The sequence below is a fragment of the Pongo pygmaeus genome, chromosome 6, assembly GCF_028885625.2.
Source record: "Pongo pygmaeus isolate AG05252 chromosome 6, NHGRI_mPonPyg2-v2.0_pri, whole genome shotgun sequence".
Taxonomy (NCBI): domain Eukaryota; kingdom Metazoa; phylum Chordata; class Mammalia; order Primates; family Hominidae; genus Pongo; species Pongo pygmaeus.
Window position 1 is genome coordinate 157,667,131 of NC_072379.2, and position 13,996 is coordinate 157,681,126.

At 52.6% G+C, this 13,996-nt stretch overlaps 1 protein-coding gene across 3 annotated transcripts in view; it reads right to left on the minus strand.

Moving 5' to 3' along the window:
• PTPRN2 (protein tyrosine phosphatase receptor type N2) overlaps nt 1-13,996 on the minus strand; it is a 1,025,817-nt gene that overhangs the window by 924,732 nt on the left and 87,089 nt on the right. For 2 of the 3 annotated variants that reach the window (XM_054495209.1, XM_054495207.1), the window contains exon 2: nt 7,469-7,519. The exons of the other annotated variant lie outside the window; for it this stretch is intronic. In XM_054495209.1, the coding sequence (XP_054351184.1) occupies nt 7,469-7,519 (51 nt within the window). The remainder of the gene's footprint in view (nt 1-7,468; nt 7,520-13,996) is intronic. 3 annotated transcript variants of the gene reach the window in all.

Here is a 13,996-nt window from a genome sequence, read left to right on the forward strand (position 1 = left end):
CCTGAAGATGTGACCAAATTGCCACACTCTCATGATAAAACTTTAACAGGTGAGGAGCTGCTTCTTAGGGATGAGGAAAGAAAGTGGTTTCTGGAGATGGAATCTACTCCTGGTGAAGATGCTATGAGCATTGTGAAAATCACAACAAAGGATTCAGAATATCACATCAACTTATTTGACAAGGCAGTGGCAGGATTTGAAAGGATTGATTCTAATTTTGAAAAAAGTTCTACTGTGGGTAAAATGCTACCAAACAGCATTGCATGCTGCAAAGAAATCTTTCATGAAGGAAGAGTCAACTGATGCAGTCCATTTTATTTGTCTTATTTTAAGAAATTACCACAGTTGCCCCAACCTTCAAGCAACCACGGCCCTGATCAATCAGCCATGAACACTGCGGCAAGACCCTCCACCCGCAGGAAGCTTCCAACTCGCTGAACGCTCAGGTGATCATTAGCATTTTTAGCAATAACATTTTTAATGAAGGCCTGTACATTGTTTTTTAGACATAGTGCTATTACACACTTAACAGACCACAGTCTAGTAAAATGTAACTTTTATATGCGCTGGAAAACTAGAAAATCTGTGTGACTCACTTTATTGTCATATTTGCTTTATTGCAGTGGCCCGGAATTGAACCCACAATATCTCTGAGGTCTGCCTGTAGATGCTAAATCAGTGGTTTTTTTGATATTCACAAATGAGCCCATTCACTAGCTTTTCTTGGGCAATTTCTGAAGCACACTTTTGGGAATTGATATGCAATGTTTATATAGACTGGATTCAGAACACACTACCTCAAAATATGGCAGGGTGGCCCTCGAGAAAACGGCAGAAGCAGACCACAGAAACCAGAATTCCCCCGGCCCCTTCTCCTTGGAGGCAGGTCATAAAACCCTCATTCCAGAGGGGCCTCCCTATGCCCAGAGGGGAATGTCCTTATCTCTGAAGACACAGAAGCAGCTAGAAGACTCTGGACAGACCTTGCTGAGCCCTTCAGCCTATGACATCAGAGCACGCCCTTTGCCCTCCAATCACACTTCTGCACAACTGTCCATAAAAACAGGCTTCCCTGTTTCCTGGGTCTTCATTTCTGAAGGCTCCCATGTGACATAGAAAACCAGTATTAAATAAGTGGGTAGGGTTTTCTCTTATTAATCTGTCTTTTGTTACAAGTCTCAGCCATGAACCTGGAGAGGGGTGAGAAATTACTTTTTCCCCACTGTGGTATATAAACTTTTTATTTGAGGGCTATGGGGGTGTCTCTTGTGCTATTAAAGGATGATTCATTTATTCTTGTATCCACTCACTCACTCTCTCAATAAATAATTTCCCACTGATGGCCCTAGCTGCTTGCTGTGGCCGAAAATCCAAATGGGGTTAATCACATAGCTTCAAAGAATTAGGGAGACACTCTGGATTTGAATATTCTAAAGTCTTCTACTTTGGGGACAACCCTAGTGCTTTTAGTACCTAAGTTGCACTGGGAGGTGATTGTTTGCTGGAAAAACTCCCAAATCTGAGAGAGACGAGCTTATTGTTCTGCTTTGTGCCCAGATGGTGGAGCCAGCATTTTCAACCATCTTGTTTTGTGTTGGGTTGAATGTCCTGGGAGGAAGCCCATCTGTCTGGGGTCAGGTAAGTAACCCCTTATTAAAGAAATGCAATTCTCTGGCTATATCTTTCACTATGCTAACCTCCTTGCCTAACTGTACCCTCAGTTCTTTTTTCTTTTTTTAAACAACAGCTTTATTGAAACATAATTCATATACCATATAACTCAGCCTTTTAAAGTATAGGAGATGGCCGGGCGCAGTGGCTCATGCCTGTAATCCCAGCACTTCGGGAGGCCAAGGTGGGAGGACCACTCGAGGTCACGAGTTCAAGACTAGCCTGGAAAACATAGGGAGACTCCATCTCTGCAAAAAAAAATTTTTTTTTAAATAGCCAGGCATGATGGTGTGTGCTTGTAGTCCCAGCTACTAGGGAGGCTGAGGTGAGAGGATTACTTGAGACTAGGAGTTCAAGGCTGCAGTAGGCTAGGATTGCACCACTGCATGCCAACCTCGGCAACAGAACAAGTGCTTGTCTTTAAAAAAGGTGTAGGAGCCAACGGTTTTCTGAATGTTCAGAGTTCCGTGACCACCTCACCGTCCACCACAGAGCCTCTCAGTACCACCAAAGGGAACCTGCCCCTCCGCCATCAGTTCCCATGCCCCCAACACTTTCCCCAGCCCTACGCAGCCACAACCTACTTTCTGTCTCTACCGACTTGCCTCTCCTGGACTTATTTATTTTTTATTTATTTACTTATCTATTTATTTAGAGACAGAGTCTCACTCTGTTGCTCAGACTGGAGTGCAATGGTGCGAACTCGGCTCACCGTAACCTCCACCTCCCGGGTTCAAGCGATTCTCCTGCCTCAGCCTCCAGAGTAGCTGGGATTACAGGCATGCGCCACCACGCCCAGCTAGTTTTTGTATTTTTAGTGGAGACGGGGTTTCACCATGTTGGCCAGGCTTGCCGTGAACTCCTGATCTCAAGTGATCCGCCTGCCTCGGCCTACTGAAGTGCTGGGATTACAGGCGTGAGCCTCCGTCCCTGGCCTCCTGGACATTTTGTATAAATGAAATCATGCCCCCCGTGATTTTTGTGACTCGGTTTCTTCCTCAGAGCACGGCGTTTCGCAGGTTCCTCCGCGTCAGTGTGCCGGTGCTTCCTTCCTCCTTTTCCACGGCCGAACAACACTCCACCATCACAGACGTCCTCGGTTCCTGGTGGTTTTCTGCCCTCTTCAGTGGAGAAAGGGCTTGGAATAGAACAAGTTGCAGTTGGAGACATGAAGGCTGCGGCTGTGACCCCGCCACGGGGAGTCGGCTGCAGGAGGAGCCCCCCCACCATCAGCATGGCCGGCGGAGTGAGCCGCGAGCCTAAGGGCACCCCTCCCAGCCGCTGTTGCTGTGGCCCCGGCTGCCAGCGTCCCGGGAGGGCATCTGCGGAGGGAAGGCAGACACCCTGCAACGGCCCGCAGGCCCATGTCACCTGGGCCACCGAGTGCAGGGCTTGTGGGTCATCACAGCATAATTCAGCCTTGAGCCACGAGACACGGAGCCGACAGGTGTGTAGCTGAGCCATCCCTCCCTGACCTGTCACCATTCTTCCACCTCCCTCCAAGCAGAGAGCACGACTTGCTCCTCTTGCCCTCCTGGACGTCCGGGGTTTCTGCCCCTGGGCTCCAGAGCTATGGTGTGGTCGTCCTGACGCACTCTTAGAAGTTCGGCCACCCCTCTGCGCCCCTCCTGCTCAGCCACCCCTCGCTGCGCCCCTCCTGCTCAGCCACCCCTCTCTGGCCACTCCTGCACAGGCCTCTCCTCCTTTCTGAGCTCAAAGGGAGTGGTGGTTCCTTCATATGCCTCCTTCCCATCTCTCTTCTTTTAGCAGGAACATGCTCACGTGAAAAACTGGAAAACCAGATAAATATGAAGAAAATAAAAGTCACCACCCAGAGAGAGCCACTATTCACAGTCTGGTGTATTTCTTTTAGCTTTTTCTGCTATCCACATTTTCGCACGGCTGTCATCGTATTAGACGCTCAGTTTTGGATCCTGAGTTTTTCATTTACTTTCTCCCATCTGCATTTTCCGACGTTATTAACAACTTTTTGAACACTTCTCTTTTAATGTCTGCTTAACATTTGAATCATGTGACCATAACATAGCTTTAAAGAAGCATTCTCCTTTGTTTAATATTAACGATTTGTCTACTGTTTTAAAATTAATACAAACACCACTGCAGAGAGCAACTTTGTGCTTCAAGTTTTCTTTAGTATTTTGGGTAATGGATTATTTTCTTGGGGCATATTCTCACACATCAGATTGCAGGTCACGGGCCACCTCGCTTATGTGGCATGAACGTGCTGGCCAGTCAGCGTCCATCACGATCACGTCGGGCCATGCTCCCACCAGCAGGGCGTGAAAGCGACCAGCTCACTTCCCAACATAAGCGTGATCTATTTTAATCTTCATAGATTTGTTTTCCTTTTTTCTATTGTGGAGTAGTTGATTATTATACCTTTAGAATGTTTAGGACATACCACCTGTGTTTGGATGTGTCCCATTTAAAGTTATCAATCATGAAATCAAATCCGCTTTAAAAATTCTTTGAAACCTGTTTTCCTCATATTTAGGATGTCCATGTAACAGCATCTAAACTCTCTTTTCTACAAGCTGTTCCAGGATTATGTGATTGCTTTATCTTAAGCTTTCTCTTCCAGAACCCTTACAGTTTTTTTCTATAATAACCAAAGTTACTCCAGAGTTATGAATTACCAAGGGATTGACCCCCAGGGTCACTTTAAAGTTTCCAATCGCTACTTCCTCCTGAGGGAGCTGGCCTAAAACCCTTACGGCTGAAGCATTCGATTACATTAAACGAGCATGTGTGGAGGCTGCAATTTCATAGTTTCAGTTGCATATTGTGGTAAAATATATGTCACATTAAAATTTACCATCTTAGCCATTTTTAAGTGTACAGTTCAGTGGCGTTAATTACATTCACACTGTTGATCAGTCATCACCACCATCTATTCCCAGAACTTTTCCATCGTCCCAAACTGAAACTCCACCAATTAAACACTGACACCCCAACTGTCCCCCAGCCCCTGGCGCCATCACTCTACCTTCTGTCTCTATGAACTTGACTATCTTTAGTATGTCACATGCATGGAATCATTCAGTATTTGTCCTTTTGTGACTGGCTTATTTCACTCAGCATAACAGCCTCAAGGTCCCTCCATGTTGCAGCGAGTGTCAGCACTCCCTTCCTCTTCAAGGCTGCGTACTATTCCATCATGTGGATGGACCACGTTTCACTTATCCATTCGCCCATCAGTGGACACTGGGCTGCTTTCACCTTTGGCTGTTGTGCATTAACTGCTATGAATATGGGTGTGCAAACAGCTCTTCAAGTCTCTGCTTCCTGTGTTATGCGGTACGTACCCAGAAGTGGGGTTGCTGAGGCAAATTAAAAACTCTATTTTTAATTTTTTAGGAAACCACCATACTGTTTCCCTCAGCAATGACACCATTTTACATTCCCATCAGCAGCGCGCAAGTGTTCAATTTCTCCACATTCTCACCAACACCGATTTTCAGGGGTTTTTTAATACTAGCCATCCTAATGGGTATGAGGTGGTATGTTTATCTTTTGACTTTCTTTTTATTAACAAGCTCTGTTGGGCTTTTAAAAAACATATCCAAGCTTGGTAAGATTATATATTCCTACATATACCTTAAGAAAAGAGGGGGAAAGAGAGTGATCGAGCCAGAGGGAGAGAAAGAGACCCTGCGGCTGGTGACAGAATGTTCCGGACTCGCAGCCGCCCCCCACCGCACCCTAGGCTGCTGCACCTCTGGCCCGCCAGCCTCGGGCTAAACCAGTCACCATGGCAACCATAAATCTGAGCCAGCAGCGCAGGAACCACTTCTCCTATCGCTCCCCGTCAGCCTCGCAAAGCGCAGTTTTCTAAGACTGGGCACCACTGGCTTCGCTGTTTCCTAGACCTTCAGTGCATCATAAAAAAAAAAAAATCAAATATCGTGTGTTTCCATAAATCAAGGCCTGAATATGTGTATTTACATTTAAATTGCTTTTTCTCTTCCAAAGAATCCACAGTCATTATCTGGATATGATGTTGAGACGACTCTATGTCTGGGAGGCAAGTCAAGGTTGGGGAGAAAAATGTCTGAGAATGATCACAGTCGGACACCCAGGCCGGCCTTTGTCAAGGAGCCGGGGAGACAGCCTCGGCTTTTATTCTGCTGGGGCTACTTACGGCTCCAATTAAATTAAACACACACACCTGCTTCCATTATCGTCAAAAGCTGCTGAGTCCAGGCAGACAACGCAGGCTTTTCAATATCACTATTTTTCTTAACGTTGCCTCCAAATTAAAGCTGCACGGCGTAGATACCATGGTGCCCCGGGGTGTCTTAGGCTGGAACTGAACCTCACCCACCACCCACACTACACCCCACGAGCTGCCGGTTCCCACTCGTCACACTCGGCACAGGAATCTCCCGAAAGAAGAGACAACAGCAGAAACTGCGGCCACTGAGGACCTGCTCTCCTCTTGGCGCCTCCAGCGTGGCTTCCCCTCCCGACCCCAGAAGCTGTCTAGGTACAGACACAGAGGTGCCCCCAGCCCCAAAATTCCATCCGGAACCCAGGGCTGGTCCCACCCCAGGGCGCACGAGCTCCTCGGTTTCGCTTTTCAGACCCTCAGAGGCATTCACCTGGGCTCCCCCAGCATGCGCCAGTGCAGGGGAGGCCTGTCTTGAAAGGCCCCAGGAGAGCGGCACTGCAGCCCCCCGCCGGCACCCACGTCTGTGCAGAGATTAGTGGGTGCGAGGGTTCTCTGGGCAGGCCCCGCCATCCTGGCTAGGATTAAATCCGCTCCTGCCCACAGTCTGAGGACAGATGGGCCGGGAGCTGGGGAAAGAGAAGGCCTCGCTCAGCGCGCCCCGGGCCCACACGCAGCCCTTGACTGGAGAAAGGCGGCTCCGCCCAGCGCTTTTCTGAGGATACTGGAGTTTACCCCTCCCCTGCGTGTTCAGAGCGCACAGCGCCCAGTTCACCAGCATCAGACAGGCCCGGGTGGCCTCTGCCCTGGGAGATGCCCTCTGCCTGACCGCACCGGAGGGAAGGGGCTCTGAGGGACCTGCTGCTCGGACCGAGCTGGAGGGAAGGGGCTCTGCGGGACCTGCTGCTCGCGGTATCTCATAATAACTGCCGTCCTCATGGGCTTTCAGCCCAACCTGAAAACGCAGCGTTTGCACGTGTTTTCTTACCTGCCTGATAAGAGAGGAAAATCAGTGGCTTAAAGGACGAAAAACCTGGCCGGGCGTGGTGGCTCACGCCTGTAATCTCAGCACTTTGCGAGGCCGAGGCGGGAGGATCACCTGAAGTCAAGGAGTTCAAGACCAGCCTGGCCAACATGGTGAAACCCTGTCTCTACTAAAAATACAAAAAAAATTAGCTGGGTGCAGTGGCGCATGCCTGTAATCCCAGCTACTCAGGAGGCTGAGGCAGGAGAATCGCTTTAGCCCGGGAGGCGAAGGTTGCAGTGAGAGGAGATAGCCCCACTGCACTCCAGCCTGGGCGACAGAGCAAGACTCTGTCTTAAAAAACTTTTTAAGAAAAGGATGAAAAACTTGTCGAAGGACAGAGCAAAACAAAATCAGAAAGCAAGGGTTGGTGCGAGCGATGGGCGCCCAGAACCCGGGCAACCTCTTCCCCCCACCCACCGAGGCCGCAGCCCATGGCTCCGGGGCTCGATCCGCCTCCTCTCGGCAGCGCGCCTGGGCGGCCCCAGCTCCAGGCCAGCGGCGGGGCTCACCAGACTGGGGGCTGCGCACGGCGGGCAGGAGAAGGGCAGACCAGGGCGCAGCCGCCAGGACCCCACACTCACCGTTCACACAAGCCTCAGACGCTCCGCAGAGGCCCTCCTCGAGCAGGCAGCCTGCGGGGAAACAGAAGAGACGCGGTCAGCTGGTGGGGAGGAGGAGGGTGCCCCCGAGGCTGCCGCCCTGGCCCACTGGTGAATTTCAGAGAAACCGCCGGTCAAGCAGGCTCCTCCGACCCGGCTTTTCCGAGATGGGGCCGATTATTCTGAAGCCAGAACGCTGCGCCCCTGACTCGGCCACGTGCAAGGCCTCCTGGCCTAGTCCCGGAGCCCAGCTCTCACCTGGACCAGGCCCACAGCTCTTGGCTGAGGGTCAAGCCGGCGTCATCACAGGAGATTCCCGGGCGGCGGGAGCAGCAGCGGGGCCGGGGCCTCCCCGTGAGGCCTCCCCAGGGCTCGGTGCCTCCCCCGGACCCGGTGCCCACTGCATGCACCACGTCCCCGGAAGCAAGGCTGCCGGGCCCCGGGGAGCGGAAGCTTCCAGGGAGGTAACGAGCTCCGCGGAGAGCCCGGCTGCGTGGGAAGCAAACCGTGGCATCCGTGGCCACAGACAAGAGACGCAGGAGAGGGTCGGGAGAGGAGAGGAGGCAGCGGAGACGAAGACGGGCAGGAAAAGCCAGCGAGGCAGGGCCAGGCCCTGGAGAAGACGCGGAGCGGAGGCAGCGCCTCAGTCCCCACCCAGGAAGGGGCTCCAAAAGCTCCGCGGTGCCTGGGAGGCCAGGCGACCCCAAACCACGCATCCCCCGCGGCCGGGCAGGCTGGCGTTCAGCTCCACGTCCACGCCTGTCTTAAACACAGAGAGATAGGTCCAGAAAGCACCACCCCGCTAGGGAGCGGCTCCGGCGAGGGCTTGAGCACACAGGACGCCAGAACCTGGAGGGCCCCAAGGCCACGACGCGGGAGTCGCACCGCCAGCGAAGGCCAGGTGTGGTCTGAACGCGCCGTGTCTTTCACCCAAGGCCGGGTGTGGTCTGAACACGCAGTGTCTTTCACTCATTCCTGCAAAGCATAGTGCCTTCAATCCTGCTTCACCAACCGACAAACGCCTGTTCATCCGCTAAGATCCCTGCGGAAGCCCCAGACTCTCCCCGGGCTGCCCAGGCGTCCGTTTCAGGACTCGCCACACTGTGCAGTGATTGTGGATTGAGTGTGTATCTCCCTCTCCTGGAGTTCAGGAGCTGGACGCATGCCTCTTTCCACCCTCTACTGTTTCCTCCCATGCCCTCTGTGTCTGGCACAGGGCAGGTGCCCAGGAGCAAATGGGTGAACAAAGAAACTGAGGAATCCGGAGAAAGTTATGAATTACTGAAGGATTCACCCCCAGGGTCACGGTAAAGTTTCCAGTCACTACTTCCTCATGAGGGAGCTGGCCTAAAACCCTTACAGAGGAAGCACTGGGTTGCCTTAAACCAGCAGGTGCAGAGGCTTTAAAACTAAACATCATTCCAGAACTAAGGCAGCACAGAGCCTAGCAGGACCCAACGCTGGGAGTTCACAGGAGGAGGCAGCTTAGCTCCTCTCACAACAGCTTCACGAGCCTTCCACAGTTGCAGGGCAGCCCCTGGCTGGGGTCTGCTTCCTCCCAGGAGGTGGCCTAGGTGCAGCCCTGGCCTGCCCAGCCAGTGCCTGCCTAGCCCAGTGCCCACCACCATCACCTGCCAGCAGTCACAGGCTGGTGGACACTCCACCCATTGACAGGAGCCTCCAATCCAAGCAGAGATTGTTTTTGGTTTTTGGGTTTTTTGTTTTGTTTTGTTTTGAAATAACAATCTCATAAAAAACAGCACTTTTTTTTTTTTTTTGAGATGGAGTCTTGCTCTATCACCCAGGCTGGAGTGCAATGGCGTGATCTTGACTCACTGCAACCTCTGCCTCCCAGGTTCAAGCGATCCCCCTGCCTCAGCCTCCCAAGTGGCTGGGACTACAGGCGTGCGCCACCATACCCAACTAATTTTTGTATTTTTAGTAGAGACAGGACTTCACCATGTTGGCCAGGCTGGTCTCAAACTCCTGACCTCAAGTGATCCACCTGCCTTGGCCTCCCAAAGTGCTGGGATTACAGGCGTGAGCCACCTCGCCTGGCCAGCATTTCATTTTTTAATCCCATTTACCCATCAGCTAACCCCACATGCGGTCTGCATTCTCTGCATTATTTCTTCATTCAACAAGTGCCGGAGCCAGGCAGAGGAAGTGAACGGCCGACAGGAGTGTGGCAGGGAACGTTCTGAGAGACACACACCTGGTGCTTGAACAGCAGGAGGGGAGGCAGACACCACTCCCCACAAAAGCAGTTACCTTGCAAAGGTCAGCATGGAGGTTAGAGGACCTCTCAGATCCTCACACAGTGACTTCCCAGGCTCCCCTCACTGCCTCCCAGAGGGAGAGCCTCAGCTGTGAGGGCCCCTCCCTCCCCAGGCACACACAGGCGCACAGAGAAGGAGCTGGGAGCAGTAAGGATGTGACCACACCGGAGATGTGCTGGAGGTTAGTCCAATGTCGTGGAATGTCCCTGGTCCCGGCTCTGGCAGGAGCTACAGGACTCTGCTCAGGATTCTAGGGTGCATCTCCAGTGTGGAGGAACAGAGACCTTGGGGGAAGGCAGATGCAGGGACACTGCAGACAGAGCTCACGTTCTAACTCCATGTTTGTCACGTGGAAATGGCAGATGACGGAGCTCTGCTAGGAGAGGCAACAGGAAGAAAGCCTCTGTTTTCTTCGCGTCTCTGCCTTAATCGTGGCTGATACTTAGATGTGATCTGAATGAGATGTGCATCAAATGATCTCTTGGATCCTGACCTTGGAAACCCACCTGTTACTGGCATGTGCCCAACCTGATTCTTACTCCAGAGGACTGATGAGAAATGACAGTGGAAAACCTGCAGCACTCCTTGGTGAGAGGCAAACACAGCAGCAGCGTTTCACATGATTACCAGAGCTGCAAATGTTATGCATATTTCACCCAGCCAGTGGATATGCTAATTTGACTGCTAAGTTATTTGTTCTAAAATTATGAAAGAGCAAATTTCATTTTAAATATCAGCCACCTACTAATAGTAATTATGACCATAAACCATCCAGAGAAAAGACATTTTCTCCAGCAGACACTGGTTCAACCCAGCCCAGGCGCCTCGGGCACATGCCTTCCTCAAGTGGGCTCCACACCCCACATGTGGCGGCAAATGGCGTCCTGGACTTGTGTACCCTGTCGGCTCACAGACTGCGTACACTAAGGTCCAGATGTCATTCTGAGGCCAAGAAGCTAAATCCACAAGGAAAGCCAACAGCGGCCTGTGGGGCCCTTAACCTTGTGTGCCCAACACTTAAAACTGGAATTCCTTCACTTCAATGTATTATCCACCCTTTTGCATGAAAACGTGTGACATTCCCCAAATTCTCAAATTGCTCCTCTGTTGAACCCTATAGCAGGGCTGTGGTGCTCAGGGGTTCCTCCTCACTGTGTCCACAGGGTATCCCTCCTGCTTCAGCACAGAGACAAGCACATCTAGTCATGCATGCATGTGCACACATATACACACATGCACACACAAGCATGTGCAAAATATATACACATGCACACATAAGCATGTGCACACATATACATACGTGCACACACAAGCATGTGCACACATATATACACGTGCACACACAAGCATGTGCACACATACATGCACACATGCACACACAAGCATGTGCACACATACATGCACAAGCACGTGCACACATGCATGCACACTCATACATGCATGCAGTCATGCCCATTCACAAGCACACTCATGCCTGCACACACATACACGCACACCTGCATGCATACACACATGCACACACTCATACATGTAAGCATATACCTGCAGACACGTACACATATGTACACACGCACATGGGTACACTCATGCATGCATGCTGATCTTGTTCTGATTCTGCTTTCCTACTGTGTCCTCAGAACTCTAAGCAGTATCTTGTCACCATTATGGTGCCCCTTTTCTCTTACCCTTCTCAAGATGAAAATGGATCCAGTTTTGCAAGGAGCCAGGCTGGATCTGCCTCTCTTACCCCAATCACTCCTAAGAGATGTTTATGGAGAGTTTGTGGTTCATTGTGGAAATACAGTAAATGTGAACAGAGCCCACCACCTCTCTCACTGGCTGGAAGCAAGCTTGGCACATCCTGTCCCACATGCACCTGCTCTGCTTCCTCCCATCTCTGGGCATCGCTGTGGCCAAGGCAGACATGGCCTAAAAATCCACGGCCCCTGCCCAACCCTGTCTCTGCCACCTCCGTGGAAGGCCCTTCCTGGGTTCAGGCTTCTCGCCTGACTCTGCCGTGAGGGCAGGGGAAGGCTGTAGTCAGCAGCAGGATGCACACGCCTTCTGAACTGTGTGCTACACTTTCCACGGAGGCCCATAAAATCCAGTTGATGTGAGCTGGCATCCCACAGCAGGAACCAAAGAGGGAAGAGGGGAGGTTCCTGGACAGCAGGCTCAGCACTGGCACCTGTTGCCTCCAAGCCACAGACAGGACTCCTCAGAAGCCTGTCAGCTGCTGGCCACTCACTAATCACCCTTCCTGAGAGGGGCTCACTGAAGACCCTGCTTTGAGGCCAGAATGACCAAGGCCCTGGGATCCAACTGCAAACAGGAAGCATCTTCCCAGACAGCACCAACACATGCACCAACGGGAACGTCAGGACTCCGTGGCTGTGCAAACACGGAATGCAGGTCTGTTGGGGAAGTCGCTGAACCTGAACCGGGACAGCCCCTGAGAAGGGGATGCGGGGGCTTCATCTGTGTCAGCACCACTCACTTGGTACAAGGAACACACACAGATTTCCTCATCTAAAAAACGTAATGAAGCAGAGTGAAGTAATCTACACCCGGCCTTTTTCTCCCTGGCCCCGCCAGCCTCCCCTGCTCTTCAGAGCTCACAGCCTCCATGCCCAATCTGACCCTGTTACTGTCGGTCACTCTGTGTCTTTGTCCTGTCCCCCTCTACAGCCTTAAAAAAACCCATGCCAGCACCCCAGGAACCCCAGTCCTTACTGCCTGGAGCAGGTCCTTCGATGACTGATGTCACCTGCAGCAGTGGCGGTCTCACCACCGTGGGTTTCGATGCCAGAGCCCATCCCAGATGTGATTCCCGTCAAAGCCATGTTTCCCACCTCTCCCTGCAGAAAACACTAGGGCTTAGGACAGCCTGAGGCTCTGGGGTTATGTTAAATCACATTCTTTCTTAGGAACGTATCATCATAGAAAAGGAAGGTGCGGTGTTTGAAGAGATGCTCTTTTTAAACATCATCCTCATTTTTAACATTCTGGAGAGAGAGCAGGGTGCCCAGGCTCCAACCCCACCTCCTCTGCAGCAAACACAACACCATGCACCTGGCAAAGCCTCCCTTCTCCCTCGCATTCTCAGATGTATATGAGGACGCGCCCTGCCCACTGCAGGGGGGTGAGAGAGAAGCGCCTGCCTGCTGGCGGGTGGGCACTGCCTGGGCCGTAGCTACCCCCCAATCTCAGCATCCCCTCCCGGCAGCATAGACCCTTGGGACCAAGGAGTCCCCACACCCCACTGAGGTTTTCTAAATGTTTCCATCAGATCGAAAACAACAATGTGTTAAACCAGGGTGGCATCCGGGCAGGAATAGAAAGCCATTTCCACATTAAGAACCCCTATTCTAGGAATCAGCCTGAAAAGTGAGAGATTAAAGCGCCTCAGCCCGGAGGCGGGGCTGCCTCTGCCAGGCTGGGCGTGGGAGGACAGAGACCCCCGGACCCTCATCTCAGGCAGCCCTGTGGTCAGAGCATCTGGCTTCTGTGGCCCAAGTCTCAGATGAAAGCTGTGATTGCAATTTCAAAGACAAAAGGAAGAGGGAGAGAGGGAGGAGGAAGGCTTCTGGCTCCTCCCAGATCTGTCTCTGAGAAGAGGGAGGCAGCACTGGCAGCTCCTGCCAGGCCCGATTGCCCATCCCTGACTGTGACTTGCGGACAGGGCTCGGGGGGCAGCAGGGGGCAGCAAGAGACAGCTCTCAGCCCCTCTGTGGAGAGCCTATGACCAAGGGACCTGGCAGTGGCCTGGATGGAAGCCGGCCCACCTCCACATGAGAGGGACTGACTGCTTCCCTGAAAGCCCAGTCCCAGTCTGGGGACAACGTCTGCAGTGTCCCCCTTCCCTGCAGCCTCCCCTCCCCTTCCCTGCACCCCTTCCTCTTCCCTGTGCCCGCTCCCCTTCCCTGTGCCCCCCTCCCCTTCCCTGCACCTCCTCCCCCTTCCCTGCGCCCCCTCCCCCTTCCCTGCGCCCCCTCCCCCTTCCCTGCACCCCTTCCCCCTTCCCTGCACCCCCTCCCCTTCCCTGGGCTGCCAAGCAAGGGGCACCATTGGGTGACGTGCAGCCCCACCTTGGCCAGGTGACCCAGCCCCACCCTGCCCACTGCACGTAGGGGTGGGTGTTGCTCAGGCCCCTTCACCTGCCGATCCAGAGTATGGAGCCCCCCAGTAAGTCCTCCCCAATTCTGAGGCTTTCAATCACAGCCCCAGCCCA